General features: G+C 39.3%; 1 protein-coding gene across 1 annotated transcript in view; it reads left to right on the plus strand.

Annotated features, from left to right (window-relative positions):
- The first annotated feature begins 3620 nt into the window (after window positions 1–3620).
- ace (angiotensin I converting enzyme (peptidyl-dipeptidase A) 1) overlaps window positions 3621–17187 on the plus strand; it is a 29085-nt gene continuing 15518 nt past the window's right edge. The window contains exons 1-5 of the mRNA XM_039664753.2: window positions 3621–3988; window positions 13484–13654; window positions 13732–13819; window positions 15033–15176; window positions 15256–15447. Of these exons, the coding sequence (XP_039520687.2) occupies window positions 3779–3988; window positions 13484–13654; window positions 13732–13819; window positions 15033–15176; window positions 15256–15447 (805 nt within the window). The 5' untranslated portion in view covers window positions 3621–3778. The remainder of the gene's footprint in view (window positions 3989–13483; window positions 13655–13731; window positions 13820–15032; window positions 15177–15255; window positions 15448–17187) is intronic.

A 17187-nucleotide genomic window follows, 5' to 3' on the forward strand; every position in this document is an offset into this window, starting at 1 on the left:
TTGTGCATGTGGTTCCCAGACCCAAGTCTCAACGAGAATTGGATCTGGTGTTAGCCAGGCTATAAAAACAATATTCTTTAAAATAATATACTCATGTTTAAATGTTTGCAGACACAATTATGCAATTCAATGAAAAATGTATTATTGTTTAAATTTACATTACATAAATTTAACAGCGGCAACCCTTGAACTCGGTCTCTTCTCAACCAACGCCCCAGCAGCTTCCGGCTCCACCTTGAGGTCACCGCATCTACAGCGGTGTTTTGCTCCGCCTTGAGGTCATCGGGTTCACATTGGTGTCCTGCTCCGCCTTGAGGTCATCGGATCCACATTGGTATCCTTCTCCCTGCTCCTCCTTGAGGTCATCAGATTCACATTGGTGTCCTTCTCCACCTTGAGGTCATCTGGTCCACATTGGTGTTCTGCTCCGCCTTGAGGTCATCGGATCCACATTGGTGTCCTACTCCACCTTGAGGTCATCGGGTACACATTGGTGTTCTGCTCCGCCTTGAGGTCATCGGGTTCACATTGGTGTCCTGCTCCACCTTGAGGTCATGGGGTACACATTGGTGTTCTGCTCTGCCTTGAGGTCATCGGGTTCACATTGGTGTCCTGCTCCGCTTGAGGTCATCAGATCTAGAGTGGTGTTTTGCTCCGCCTTGTGGTCATCGGGTTTACATTGGTTTCCTTCTCCACCTTTAGGTCATCTGGTCCACATTGGTGTCCTGCTCCACCTTGAGGTCATCGGATCCACATTGGTGTTCTGCTCCACCTTTAGGTCATCGGGTCCACATTGGTGTCCTACTCCATCTTGAGGTCATCTGGTCCACATTGGTGTTCTGCTCCACCTTTAGGTCATCGGGTCCACATTGGTGTTCTGCTCCACCTTTAGGTCATCGGGTCCACATTGGTGTCCTACTCCACCTTGAGGTCATCTGGTCCACATTGGTGTTCTGCTCCACCTTTAGGTCATCGGGTCCACATTGGTGTCCTACTCCACCTTGAGGTCATCTGGTCCACATTGGTGTCCTGCTCCGCCTTGAGGTCATCGGATCCACATTGGTGTTCTGCTGCGCCTTGAGGTCATCGGGTCCACATTGGTGTCCTGCTCCGCTTGAGGTCATCTGGTCCACATTGGTGTTCTGCTCCACCTTTAGGTCATTGGGTACACATATTATTGTTTAAATTTACATTACATCAATTTAACAGAGGCAACCCTTGAACTCTGTCTCTTCTCAACCAGCACTCCAGCAGCTTCCGGCTCCGCCTTGAGGTCACCGGATCTACAGTGGTGTTTTGCTCCGCCTTGAGGTCATCGGGTTCACATTGGTGTCCTGCTCCGCCTTGAGGTCATCGGATCCACATTGGTGTCCTGCTCCGCTTGAGGTCATCTGGTCCACATTGGTGTTCTGCTCCACCTTTAGGTCATCGGATCCACATTGGTGTCCTACTCCACCTTGAGGTCATCTGGTCCACATTGGTGTTCTGCTCCACCTTTAGGTCATCGGTTCCACATTGGTGTCCTACTCCACCTTGAGGTCATCTGGTCCACATTGGTGTCCTGCTCCGCCTTGAGGTCATCGGATCCACATTGGTGTTCTGCTGTGCCTTGAGGTCATCGGGTACACATATTATTGTTTAAATTTACATTACATAAATTTAACAGAGGCAACCCTTGAACTCTGTCTCTTCTCAACCAGCACTCCAGCAGCTTCCGGCTCCGCCTTGAGGTCACCGGATCTACAGTGGTGTTTTGCTCCGCCTTGAGGTCATCGGGTTCACATTGGTGTCCTGCTCCGCCATGAGGTCATCTGATCCACATTGGTGTCCTGCTCCGCTTAAGGTCATCTGGTCCACATTGGTGTCCTGCTCCGCCTTGAGGTCATTGGGTCCACATTGGTGTCCTGCTCCGTCTTGAAGCCATCCGGTCCACATTCGTGTCCTGCTGCGCCATGTTTCCACATTATCGCCGGGTCCACATTGGTGTCCTGCTACACCATGTTTTCCCATCATCGCTGGCTCCACTGTTGCTTCCATCTTGCCAGCTCTATCTCTGCCAGCTCTGAAGCAGAAGCTAACTTAGTTCCATCAAAAGGAGCTCCTAGAACTAAAATTGTTTCTAGTTCATGCGGTGCGAATATGCCAAAAAACGTCAATAATTCTAGGAACTATGAAAAGGTTCTCTAGGTGTGAAATCCCCAGGTCTCTGGCTCCACCTTGGCTTCCTGCTCTGCTAGACTCGGGCTCCAGCCTTGCTCCCTGCTCCACCTGGGCTTCCAGCCAGGTCCACTTCCGTATCACAGGCCGGGTCCTCCATCCCTCCTTTTTTCTCCGCCTCTACTCCACCACCCTCCTCGACTCTTTTTGTTTTGTGGAGCATCTGGAAGCCTCTCCTTAAATGAGAGGTGCTGTCATGTTTGCTGTTTTTTGTTTGGACTTTTATATTTAGTTTGATTGAGTTAGAAACTGTTCTGTCTTGTTAATCTAGTTTTTTTTCCAGTGTATATTAGCCCTAGTGTTTGCTGTGTTAGTTTTAACTCATAGGCTATTTCTGCCCTTCGTGTTCCCTGTTTACAGTTTAGTTTTGTTTGTTTTGTAAAATATTCTGCACTTAGTTCCTTGTATCCACCTTCCTTCCTTGCTCTCCTTGCCTGAGACCGACCCGTGAAAACTGTGACTGTTACATTTAAGAGTTCTTTTTGACACACGTAAGTATGACTTATGTCTTTTTATGTGATTTCATAATTCAGTTGTTTTTGATATGGTATTGCTGGATGTTAAACATATTGTATTACATATTTATATAAACTTAAGTATACTTTAATCCAATTTCCATTCCATCTTGTGTCACATTTTAAATACATTTGTAATGATTAAGTTGCACTTTAATAGATTTAGCAAATTTTTACTTTAAATGTAGTATCAAATAACTCACTACAGTAAAAATTCTAAACAGGTACTTTAGTAAGTAGTAATAACTATTAGTTAGTAGTATTTGAGAGTTTATTGAGGCGAAAGTCATAGTTTATTTACGTTTATTGTGAGAATTGGACCCTATAAATACTACAAGTGCAATTTAATGGCACACTTCTTTTTTCACCAGTTAACATGACATTTTGTTGTCATAATTTACTCACCTTTGCGTTGTTGTTGTTTTTTGTGCAAATGCAATAAAAGTAAATGTCACTTTAATAAAAAAATAGACACATATGTGAATGAGATAATTGCTGACAATGCAAACCCAAAAAATGAATAATCATTTGTTATTAGACGAAATGTTCTTATAAAGAATTTTGATTGAAGGCTATGGGATCTTGGGAAACCTCAACATACTCTTAAAGAAGTCACTGTTAAGAAATTTACTAAAAGGAACAAAAAATTACCAGGATCTGAGAATCTCATTTCTGTCTTGAAGATAGAAGAAACAACCGAGATATTAAGAAACCATTTTTCCTTCAATCGGTGTCCAGTAGAAGTTGTAAGACACAGGTAGAGTGAGAGAGAGGGAGAAGGGAAAAGTAGGAGGGACAAAAAGAGAGAATAAGAGGAACTGTGTGTATCCTCCAAAGAGGAGAGGGTGGGTTGGGTTAAACTGGCACTTAAAAGAGCTGACTGTGATTATTCTGTCGCTGTTAATCAGGGGGAAGAGAGAGAGAAGGACAGATATAAGAAACACACACTTGGCGGGAGCATCCAGGCAGTGAGTGTGAATACGGCTCCTCCGGGAACTTTGATTCCTGCACTTTTCCCATTCCTCACGTCGCAGCTGTAGTCCATTATGCACCGGGCAGTGGTGCTGCTGACTCTCATCAGCATGAGCTCGGCTCTGAAACCCGAGTGGATCCCGGGGAATTATCCTATGACAGAAGATGGGGCTGAGAGGTTCGTGAGCGACTACAACTCAACCGCCGAGGAGGTCTTTTACTTCAGCACAGAGGCCAGCTGGAACTACAACACAAACCTGACTGACCACAATTCCCAGCTGCAGGTAACAGTCAATGTGTTTGACAGACATCCAGAAACATTGCTTACACAGTCTGACAGGGTACAACTGCCAAACCTGATGTAATACAATCCAAGACTGACTTCCATGAATTTAGGTTGTATGGTTCTGCTGGAAGTCCTTTTTTGTTTTGCATATGAGCCATTTCAACAGCTCTTTGGACAGCCTGCATGTTATATATTTGTTTGTCTTCCAGTGGATTTTATTATTCACAATGTGTTTTATAGTTTTATAGGACTCGTGTAAAGTTTCACTAAATAGGAGGAGTTTACTTAGTAACATTCTGCAAAAGTGTAACAGTTGAGTTGACTGACATGACTAATCATTACAGTACTCCCACATGTCATCATTTTGCTGCTCTTTCAGAGCTTAGGAATGAGCAATTTTGTCTCAGAAAATAGACTAAAATTAGATAATTGTTGAAATGAAGTAAGAGGATAGAGTTGAATGAAAATTATAGTGCTTAGCATAGATCAAAACATGGGGTTTGAATAATTCGAAACATTTAAGTTGTTTAGATCTCTCTGGTTTGGAGTTTGAGCACAAGACTGAGTTGCAGAAGTAATGGGTAATAACTGTTATGTTGTTTTCTCAAAAGAAGAATCTGAGAAGGTTTACACAAAAGTCTTCATTTGCTTTCTGTTCAATATCAATGCCGTCAAGGGGAAGCAGTTGAAAAACCAAAAACCCGTTTGGGATTTTCTTTCGCCTGTGGGATGTTAAGTGTTGTGTATAAGTCCAATTCATGTTATGCAATGCTATCAGATCATATTTCTGATTTATGATCCTCTGAAAACCAATAAATATTTTATGGACAATGTTATGGCAGACAACCAAGAAATTGTTGATTTGAAAAACAAGAATGGACTGTCAATGCAGCAAGTGAATTTAACAACATTAATTTTGAGTTTTGTCTAAGATTATATTTAACAGTGTTTTTAAATTGTCAGCGCTATTAAAAATTAAATTTTAGCAAGTTTTAGATGATGCCCAAGGTTATCTACCATGTAAAAAAAATGATATGATCAATAAGTTATGACAACATATGTTTTCACATTGCTTTAACTCATCAAAACAAGTTAAACAATTTTCAAGTTAAGTCAGTTTTATGTAATTTAAATTGCATTGACAAACATCCAAGCTGATTGTACTTAAATAAAATAAGGCAGCAACTTTTTGTTACAATGTTAATTAATTAAATATCAAATATCAGTGATGAAAATGCTGTTTATAATTACTGTAGACTTGGAATTAAAGCCTCTCGTGTTTCCCCGTTATTATTCAATTTACGGGACTGGACACCAGTTATCTTGCCAAGAAAGTTTTATTATATATTATATATATGTCAGGAGAGAAACTTCAAGATGTTGTGTTCATGCCAGGTCTATGCGTTTCTCCATGTTTCTCTCACCCGGTCATGCCTACATGTTTCTCTACCCTCTCACCCGGTCATGCCTACATGTTTCTCTGAGGGCGATACAATGTGACATTGAGTTTTATACATCACACAGTCTTACAGCTTCCTTGTAAGGTAACAAACATGTTGCTCTGAGCTTTTCAACTTAAAACGTATATGTCATACGTTCGCGACTATTCTTGTTGTCTACATCTGTGATACACTTGCATTATGCTGAGTGAACATGTGACATGGCACACATACCTCTCTAAGCAATATATAGCTTTCCCCTGACATATGTTCCTCTCATGCATTCAAACTCATGCTTTTGAAACTACATAGGATAATACATTGATTATGAAAACTAAGAAAGAATAATAATACAGATACATAATATTTAATAATGAAATAACATTAAAAGATTACATTTTAGTCTTCAATTACTATTATAAACTAACACTGATAAATATTTCTAAAGCATTTAGTAAACTTGAATAATGTTAATTATTAAAAGCGGTGGTCACGTTGACGTAGTTACGTAGTTAAATTGCACTCAAATGAGTACTGAGTGATATCAGTTATGGACTTAGGGTTAATTATTTGTAGTAATTATGCACAATTTACTTTTACTACTATGGTAAGCACATGTAGTAATGTGTAATTACGTCACCTTCAAATAAAGTGTTACCAAAGTTGAATCTCTTAAGATTATTTAAAGGAACTGAGCTAATGTGAGCTAACATTGAATGCCAGTGTGATCAGCGCAGAGGCGAGGGTGTCACCGTTGCTCTTCCCACACACACACAAGCCTTCTTCAGACAGCTGTCTCAACACTATTTCACAGCTGTCTCAACACTCGCTCACAGTTTTTCAAATAGATACTGGCACCGCACTCGCTGTTCGACATCTGAGCGAAACCTCAACAAAAAAAAAAGGCCGCAAAAAAGTTGATAGAAAGCTGGGTAGAACCTGAGCAATGCCTGGTGTGATGTCTATTATTTCAGACACATCAAACGTGTTGATCAAAGAGCCTCCGTTTCGGGCATCTCTATTGAAGGCGTCAGGCCAGGTTGTTGCTGTGAGTGAGGCTCTCTCTGACTGCGTATGAAGATAAAGCAGCATTGTATGAAAGCAACACACCCGTTCCACTCATTCCACAGAGAACGCGGTCACAGGACACCCAGTCATGGTTGCTGGAGCAGGGATTTTTGTTTTCACATTCATCGTGACCACATAGGCATCTTGGTGGTGTGCGTTCAACAGATGAACGGTGGAGGTTATGCTAATGTAGCATATGAAGAGTTCAGATGCAAAAGCCTCTAAATGCCATTTGAAATTTTCTTCTTTAATGATCATTTTTATCCAACTTATATATTTAAGTTCAGTAATTTCACTTAAATGGCAATGATAATTACCTATTAATTGTTATTTAAGTGAAATTACTGAACATAAATATACAAGTTTGATAAAACTCATCATTAAAGAAGAAAATTTCAAATGGCATTTAGAGGTTTTTGCATCTGAACTCTTCATATGCTGATGTTGATTTAGTATAAAGCAAGGGAAAAAGTTGGAATTTTACACTTCCATGCATCTTGGAAACTTGAACTTGAACTTGGGCTTCGTAATTGGAAACTCCAAATGAACACTGATGCTGTGTATGACACCAAGCAAACATGGCGGCACCCAAGATGATAGTGATAAAGATTAGTTTTAAGCAACAAAAAAAATGCATATGTGTCGAAATTGTATTAATCAGGTTAATGATTACTGAATGAAACCTGAGGTCTGGTGATCAGAGACTTTTGTCTGTCCCTACTGATCAAGGTTAAAGAATAGAGGGGACAGAGCCTTTGCGGATCCAGCCTTGATTTAAAATTGTATATTTTGTATTGCAATTCACCTGCTCGGGGACTGCAGATGGAAACTAGCTTAAGCTAAATCTAGTGCAAAGCATCTTTAATTAATGTTTTTTGCACATTGTCCCTGTTGAAATAAATAAATAAATGAAATGAAATGAAATCATATTGGCTCAATCTCTAACTGTTTTTAAATCCTCTCTTAAAACCCACTTTTTTTCTTTAGCGTTTAATTCATTGTGATATTTTGTCATGAATGTGTGGTTTGTCCTTGTTTATTTTTCAGCACTTTGGTCAGCCCTGTTTGCTGTTTTTAAATGTGCTATATAAATGAATACAAACTTGAAACTTGATTAACAATGGCAACAAAAGTGTTTTACAATACAATCTGAACAAAATTAGTACATTGTACTTATTTTTCTTAATGTAAGTACATAGTACTTAAAGCCACTTAATGTAAAGTGGGACCTGATATTATAATAAAACCTTTTTTGCAGATTTAGGTGCGTAAACGTTTCAAATAAGCTTTTCTGTTGATCATTTTAATATTTAACACGGATGGAGAAACCTTGGCATGGAGAGGAATAGTATATGATGGTAATTGGTTTGGTTTGTTTTTTTTCTCCACTTTGTTTTCTTATTTTAATTTTTTACTTTTAACTTTTTCCATACCAGCATTTTTTTTAAGATGCCAGCAATCGCCAGCATTTTTGATATATACATTGTGGAATGTATATATTGTGGAATGTTAGATTTAATCAGCGCGATTTACTGCAATGTCAGAACCATAACAAAAGTGAAGTGAAGTCTTGCTTGTTCAGATTACATTTTTTTTCGGAAAAAAATGAATGATTATGTTGGTCATACTTGTATTCTGAATGCCAGTATCCACACTGGCGCAGTGACTGACAGCCTCACACTATCCTCAAACATTGTGTTCATCCACGCTGTGCCGTGTCGAGGGTGCCGAAGTACACCCCATCTCTTGAGTCTGCATTATTCATGCACGGATTTTCACAAATCCGCTTTCCTTCCATGCCACTCCCATACATTAGAAGCACTCGCTTTCACTGCTCACTTTCTGTGGCAAAGTGGCCATGTGTTGCCGACCATCATTTCATTTTTGTATTGAGTGAGTCCAGTCAGTGCATCAGATCAAACAGAATCTTTAAATTAGACTCTAAAAACACACACACACACCCACCCCCCCCACACACAGGCATCTTTAACAACTGTTTAGATCCTTCAAGGACAAAATGAGATGGAAAACGTGTACAATCTGCTCTGGAAACCCATTCCAAACATTTGCCGACTAGAGAGAGTGTTTGGGGAGGTTTGCATGGATGATTCAGAGCCAAGTGCACATGATTGAACTCTAAAGTTTGTCACCCTTTTGATGGTGTCAGTCACAAGTTATTACTTTACTTTTCTTCAATCCTTGAACCTTACACCCAATTATGACTTATCATCACTTTCTTGCATAAACATGACAGAACAAATGAGACCTTGGAAGAAGAGGTGGAAAAACAAGAAGCTAGCAGTCTTTATCTCTGAAGAAAATGGAGTGTGAACAAGCAAGTGAAGGATAGGAGATAATAGAGATAAATACACATGTCATCAGCTTGTTAATCAGTGACGGAGGAAAAGAAAATGTGGAAGGGAGCTCATCTCCACTCGGGTCAACAAAGGCATCATCCCATGAACTAATGTGTGCACTCGCTGTGACAGGGCTAGTGTGCCCTGCGGTTATCATAACAGAGAAGGGATGCTGGGGTCAGACGGTCCACAGCGGGATACAGTAAAACTTTAAAAAAGCATGACGCACCCAAGACCAGGAAACAATAAACCTTTGGGAAGAATGTAACACTAAACATTTTTGGGATTTTAACATTAAAAAAAGAAAAAAATGCTAGATTAAATCATGTTAATTTATTAAGTTACCATAATATATATGTAACCCGCTCTGTGTGCGCCTCGAATCCGGGTCTCCAGTGTGGGAGGTGGGCGCTAACATCAACAAGTCGTTAGAGCAACAAGTCGCTAGAGCTCCTCTTGAGATCAGAGGAGTGAGGTTTACTTGCACACCAACTATTAGTAGGCCTCTGTTACATATGTACAAAAAAAATCATATTTTCACTGCTATAAAATCTTTTTTGGCATGCAATGAAATGTACAGCAAAATAATAAATTATATACAATAACACAATGCATATACTGTACATACATAACAGCATGTACAGCAATTTTTATTTTATTTAAAAGTTGTTTATCCCTGTTTTTATTTGCACTTATATGCATATTGCAGGGATGTTGCACTGATTTACTGAGTTCATGTATATTGCATTATTTTAGTGTCATGTGTGCTACACTAATGATAAGAGAATTGTGTTTTAACTATACACATGTTACTTTAATTTTTACTGCTTACGTACACAGACATCACTAATATAAATTATAACGTACAGTTCAGGAAACTAAATCAGATCTTGATTTCTTAAGTTCATTCAGTGGATTCATCAGACTCTTTCAAACCGGGAATTTGTCATTTGAATCATTTGTATGTGAATCAACTTACCTACTCTACCTACAAAAAAAAAAAAAATGTCATATGGTGTCACCGCAACGCATTCTCACCCCAAGGCGTCACCTTTGACCATGCTTCAATATTTGACGTTTTAGGCGCCCTTTAGCGTCACTTACATGACGCGATCCTACGGCGTCATCTAACTGACGCTAAAGGAAAGCGTCAGTTAGAGGACGCGGTTAGGTTTAGGTGTGGGGTGGGGTAGGGTACACGCGATCCTAGGGCGTCATCTAACTGACGCTAAAGGGCACCTAAAGCGTCAGATATTGAAGCATGTCCAAATGCTTCCCAAGGCGTCAGTTAAGTGACGCCTTGGGGGTGAGAATGGGCTGTATATGACTGCAAAGGATGAGAATGTATTGGACAATTCAGTTTAAAAGAGCCGTATGCAAGATTGTGGCCAAAACTGGTACTGCAATCTAGCCTAGAAATCTAGACGCACCCTAGCATGCCAGGCTAACCTTTAAATTACAGTAGAGTGGGTGTACACATCATGACAACATCAAGATCAGTTGAAGGCTGCAACTTCACTTTTTAAATGACAATATCCTGGCCAGACTACTGTTGTCAAGTGATATAATTTGCAATGAACATGATTTCTTAATGTCTTGTGACATAATCAGGGAAAATTTCTTGCATACAGCTCCTTTAATTATATTGTACACTATTACTTTTCAAATTCAATTTGGATGCAAAATCACATTCACATCTCAAGAAACATTAGTCTTGAATAGACTGCACACTCTGAATACATGTTTGTTTATTAGTCATGGTTAATGGAATGTCCATTTGTAATGGACTTCAGTAAACTCCACTAATGAAAGAAATATACGCAATGAACATTTGAAAGAAATATACGTAATGAATATTTGTCTTAAAGAGATAGTTGACCCAAAAAATGTTATTCTGTTATCATTTGTCCAACTTAATCTGATTCTAAAACCTTATGAATACATTTTTTTTTTTTTGGTCTATACAATAGTTGTCAATAAAACGGTTTGGATAATCGCATCAGAAAGCAGTGTATAGTTTAGAAGGACATTTTGGGTGAACTATCCCTTTTAGTAACATGTAAATCATGAAGCTTTGAAATCCTGTTAGGAAGCTCAATGCTTGGACAAACATCCAACCTCTATTTCCTCACCCCATAGTAGGCCTATCTTAAATATAATTAAAAAAATGTCACCCCCTCTTCTCTCATGAACTAACCGGGTCTGTTCTAGTATGCAACCCCCAAGATAATCAATCCTGATAGATAAAATCAAGACAGAAAATCAAGAAAGACAGATTACAGAGCGAATGCAATTTGTTGTTTAATTTTGTATATTTCTTAAAATAATAGTATGTGTGCTAAAGTACAGTAACATATTATGCTTTTGTGGGAAAAATGTCATATTCCCATATCTCGTTCCATCCTAATGATTTTCTGTTTTCTCAGGGCAATCTCTCTTAATAATCATGTCTGGCTCTTGCTCAATTTTTGAGTTTCTTTCTGTCTTGTTATGTTCTCAATAAGAGCTTGGATTGCTTTTGCAGCCACACGGGATAGAAATGGGGTGGCTGAGTTAGCACCATCCATCAATTTATCCTTTGAATCCTGACAGGAACTCATTTCTTCTTGTGAAAGCACCTGAAACAATTCAGGCTGAGGTATAAAGCCCCTGCTAGCTCATATCTCATAAAAACAATCGTGTGTCTGTTCTGTTGTGGTTCATGTTAGACATCACGGAGCTGAGAATATCATCATCTTGTCATCATCTTCCAACTCTTTGTATTTTAACAAACAGTGAGGCTAGTGTGTTCAGATCCCAAAGAACTTAATGGTTTGAAGCAGTCTGAAAAATCCTTCACTTCATGTTTTAGGGCCATTCCATAGACATAATGATTTTTTTGCTGTACAAAGTGTGTATTCTATCTCCTATCCTAAACCTACTCAACAGAGAAAACTTTTTAGCATTTTTAGATTTTCAAAAAACAAAAAACAAAAAAAAACAAAACATCACTTAATACAATTTATAGGTTTTCCGCATGGGGACCAAACAATGTCTCCACAAGCACAAAGATTTCTACGGAGCCCATAAGGGGACAGAGTGGTGGTGGTGGTGGGGGGGGGGGGGGGGGGGGACTCAAACCTTTGAGTTCACTCGCAAAACCTTTGTGTTCACTCTCAAAACCTTTGCGTTCACTCGCAAAACCGTTCACTCGTAAAACCTTTGAGTTCACTCGTATAACCTTTGCGTTCACTCGGAAAACCGTTGAGTTCACTCGTAAAACCTCGGTCACTCGTAAAATCTTTGGGTTCACTCGCAAAACCTTTGAGTTCACTCGCAAAACCGTTCACTCGTAAAACCTTTGAGTTCACTCGAAAAACCTTTGCGTTCGCTCGTAAAACCGTTAAGTTCACTCGTTAAACCTTTGCATTCACTCACAAAACCTTTGTGTTCACTCGTAAAACCTTTGCGTTCACTCGTAAAACATTTGCGTTCACTCGTAAAATCTTTGGGTTCACTCGCAAAACCTTTGCGTTCACTCGCAAAACCGTTGCGTTCACTTCCAAAACCGTTCACTCGTAAAATCTTTGCGTTCACTCGTAAAATCTTTGGGTTCACTCGCAAAACCTTTGAGTTCACTCGCAAAACCGTTGCGTTCACTCTCAAAACCTTTGCGTTCACTCCCAAAACCGTTCACTCGTAAAATCTTTGCGTTCACTCGTAAAATCTTTGGGTTCACTCGCAAAACCTTTGCGTTCACTCGCAAAACTGTTCACTCGTTAGTCGTAAAACCTTTGCGTTCACTCGCAAAACCGTTCACTTGTAAAGGCTTTGAGTTCACTCGTAAAAACTTTGCGTTCACTCATAAAAACGTTGAGTTCACTCGTAAAACCTTTGCGTTCACTCTTAAAATCTTTGGGTTCACTCGCAAAACCTTTGAGTTCACTCGCAAAACCTTTGCGTTCACTCGAAAAACTTTTGAGTTCACTCATAAAACGGTTCACTCGTAAAAACCTTTGCATTCACTCGCAAAACTGTTCACTCATAAAACCATTGCGTTCACTCGCAAAACCTTTGCGTTCACTCGCAAAACTGTTCACTCGTAAAACCTTTGCGTTCACTCGTAAAACCTTTGAGTTCACTCGTAAAACCTTTGCGTTCACGCATATAATCTTTGGGTTCAATCGCAAAACCTTTGAGTTCACTCGTTACGCTGTTCACTCGTAAAACCTTTGAGTTCACTCGTAAAACCTTTGCGTTCACTCGCAAAACCTTTGAGTTCACTCGTAAAACCTTTGCATTCACGCATATAATCTTTGGGTTCACTCGTAAAACCTTTGAGTTCACTCGTAAAACCTTTGCGTTCACTCGCAAAACCTTTGAGTTCACTCGTTAAACTGTTCACTCGTAAAACCTTTGCGTTCACTCGCAAAACCTTTGAGTTCACTCGTAAAACCTTTGCGTTCACTCATAAAACCTTTTTGTTCACTCGCAAAACCTTTGGGTTCACTCGTTAAACCTTTGAGTTCACTCGCAAAACCTAAAGTTCAATAATTGATTTTTCAGATTTACAGTAAGAGTCTGTCTCATTAATAATGATTGTGCCAATTTTGCATGGGGTATTCAGACTCTCTTCACTTGTTCCTCCAGGTCTCTGCATCTTTGGAGGAACAGGCGTTCACAGAGGCATGGGGTCAGAAAGCAAAGGCAACATTCTCTGATTCTCTCTTGGAGACCTTCACTAATCCAGACCTGAAGAAAATCATCAAAAAGATCAATGTTCTGGGACCCGCCAATCTCCCAACCACAGAGAGAGAGAGGGTGAGTTGACACACACCACTGATGCTGTGTAGGAAAGCATCAAGATTGTGTTTTGATCACTCTCTTTGTTTTCCCAGTACAATACCATTCTGAGCCAGATGGACAGCATCTACTCAACTGCAAAGGTGTGTCCCACTCCACAGGAATGCTGGTCTTTGGAGCCTGGTGAGAAACACTCCCAACACTTTGTTGATGTGTGTCAGTTAGGGTCAAAGTGAAGGTGAACATTCATGTATACTCAAATGGACATACAAGGGCCTGCAGCCAAAGAATTGTGTTTTAGATAAGCTTGAGAATCAAGCTAAAGATGGTTAAAGAGAGGAAACAAAGAACACTGATCACAACCCAGTATACAAAAGTGGTTGGATGTGTGAAATTGCTTATGCACAACAGTTAACAATAAACAAGATGTTAAAATTATTTTTGTTCAGCCAACAAAATTTCTAAGCAACACACAGATTGATTCAATGACTCGCACATAAAGATAGATATTTAGATAGATAGATACAACAACTCATCTACTCATATATATATATATATATATATATAACACTGATATAAGTGATCACCCAGATTTAGACCTACCTATATTTTATTTATATTAAGTGTTCACAGGCAAATTTGCTTTATGTTTAGGTCTATATTGCTTTTATTATCCAAAATATAATTTCCCGCTTTTATTTGTCGAAATCAGGCAAACATACTATGTCAGGCAACACGATTCCTGGCTGCATGTCAATATCCATGGATCACTGGATCTTTAGTATATTGTAAGGAACATTATATTGTGTCCAACATTTAGTTTAAATTGATAAAATTGTTCGTTTTAGTCACATTTTCACCTGCAGTTTCCCCTATTAAATCCAGTCACGCATCAGATCTTTTGCCACAAGTCAGGCTGAGGGGGGTTGTACCGGCGGGAAAGTGACGTCAAGGCATTCCCTCTATTGTTTCTTTGATAAAGATCAAATAGAGTTTCATTCATGTGACCATGCATGGATATAAGTGCAACAGATGTGTGCTTTTTCCCATCTCCAAATGCACTTACTCCAAAAAAGCCACAAAGTCAATCTGACTCAGTAACATGTAACACTATCTAGCTGATGTCTATTATCTCTTGTCACTTAATTGATCCTGCTATAAGATCCAAAGCTTTAGTCAACATGTTTTGGATCATTTACTCCTAAATGCTTCTGTTCAAGGCGTTTTCCAGAGAAACGGCACTGATTTAGCTCATGTGAGCCGCAAAAATGTGGAACACTGTAGTAAACAAACACCCTTTTTCTTCTTCTGCAGCTCATTTGCAAGACTCAGAAACTGTTTAACTGTTCATTTAGCATTAACTATTATGCATTTACACTATTTATGTGTCTTTTAGAGCTCACAGAAATCATGGCTACATCAAGAAGCTATAAGAGGCTTCTGTATGCCTGGGAAGGCTGGCACAACTCCTCAGGGGTTCCACTTAGATCCCTCTACCCTGAGTTTGTGGAGCTCAGCAACAAGGCATCTCAGATGGATGGTAAGCAAGTCATTCTTTTGGACGGGGGAGGGGGAGAGAGATAGGTAAGGAAAGGAAGATCTAACACCCATGTCCCTAGGCTTTGAAGATACAGGAGAATACTGGCGTTCCTGGTACGAATCTCCAGACTTCAAGCAAGACCTAGAGAATCTGTTTAAACAGCTGGAACCTCTCTACCAAAACTTGCACGCCTTTGTCCGCCGAAAGCTCTACGACTTCTATGGTCCTAAATACATCAACCTCAAGGGTCCCATCCCTGCCCACCTCCTGGGTGAGTTTAATTGATTTATGTATTTTTTGTCTGGAAGAAATCCTCTGATGACGCAAAAATCGTCATTTGCGCCATCGGAGGATTTTTTTGGACTAGAGTCAGTAGTAGGGGCTGTCCCGCATGTTCTCAACCCCCCGAGGGATCTCACTTACAAAATGTACACATAGTGTCAGCCATCTTTTTTTTTTTTTATTGGAAACTAAGCTAGCAGGCTCTTGTTCTGTGGAAAAGCTGAGTAGTAGGGGTTACCATTCTCTTTTTCCCAGACATGACCGGCCGTCGATGTCCGGGATTCAGCTTTTGTTTTCTGCAGTCGTTATCTGAATGTAGTGTTTACATGAATGCTAAACAAGTGATCGGTTGATGTGCGTTTTAACATTGCTAGGAAAATTTGATAACACTTTAGAAGACGGTTCCTTCGTTAATGAATAACTACACAAGAACCAATGAGAAACACAATATTAACAATCAAGTAACTATTATTAACTAACAAGAAACTCTGATTAACGAACTAGGAAGTAATAGCGCACAGACGAAAGTGGTAGTTCACTATTAAGTAATCATTAACTACTATTTTTTTAATACTTCCCAGAGAACTACTGAAAAAGTTTATTAACCATCTAGTAACTACTATTAACTAAAATAAACTCTTATTAACGAATTAGTAAGTAATAGCTCACAGATGAAAGTGTTACTAGATACTTCTGTGGGAATTACTAATTATTTGGATCCGTATTATAAAGTGAAGATCATTGGAACTAACTAGAAATGACTCAAGTGTTACTAAAGACATTTTCTAAAAGTTACTAAAGTTCACCAAAAATCTCAAACGTTTGCACAAATCATGACTAGATCATGTAGTAACACTTGAGTCAATACTAGTTAGTTCCAATGATCTTCACTTTACGGATCCAAATAATTAGTAATTCCCACAGAAGTATCTAGTAACACTTTCATCTGTGAGCTATTACTTACTAATTATTTGGATATTTTGGATTATTTAATCTCCTGCACCCCAATCTGCCTCAACTTATTCTTCATTACCTGCCTCTGCATTTCATAAATGTGCTCAGCACATAATTATGTGCTCCACTGACTCCTTATCTCAACATCCCTCACACAACCCAGACTGGTGCTTCCCTATCATCTTTTGTGTTTTGTTCAGCGAACAATGTCCCTACCTCGTCATCACAGCCTCTTCTCTCCTATTCCCTCTTCCCACCCTATCCTCTTTAACACTCCTCTGAATTTGGTATAAGTGCCTCCCTTTCTCCTCTCTCTCCCACCTCTCTTGCCACCTTTTATTTAGTTGGAGACTCACTATTTGACTAGGCTTGTTGTTTACCTACTGTGCGCTGTTACCGGTAGGCGTGGCCTCCTAGGGCAGCGAAGCAAGTGCATTCTGGGAGTTAAATGTCTTAACATTTCTTCTACATAAATGACCCATTTTAAATACACATTCATCTTTCCAGAGATGAAGTATACCTTTAATGAAAGTGTTCTCTCTTTAATTACACTTAAGTGGCCTTTTATTTAATTTATATTTTATTGCTTTAAAATATAAGGCCAATGGTGTGGAGATGACCACATCATTTGCTAATAAATCATTTTTTTATATACTTTTAAGATTTGAAGTATACTACAAGTGCACATTTAATATGACATAGAGCATAAAATGGTCCAAATTTGTATCTTATTCTGCCCTTAAAACGCCCGCTTCTACATTACATTAATACATTT

Source organism: Pimephales promelas, chromosome 17 (assembly GCF_988280905.1).
Source record: "Pimephales promelas chromosome 17, fPimPro1.hap1.1, whole genome shotgun sequence".
In the NCBI taxonomy this organism is placed as follows: domain Eukaryota; kingdom Metazoa; phylum Chordata; class Actinopteri; order Cypriniformes; family Leuciscidae; genus Pimephales; species Pimephales promelas.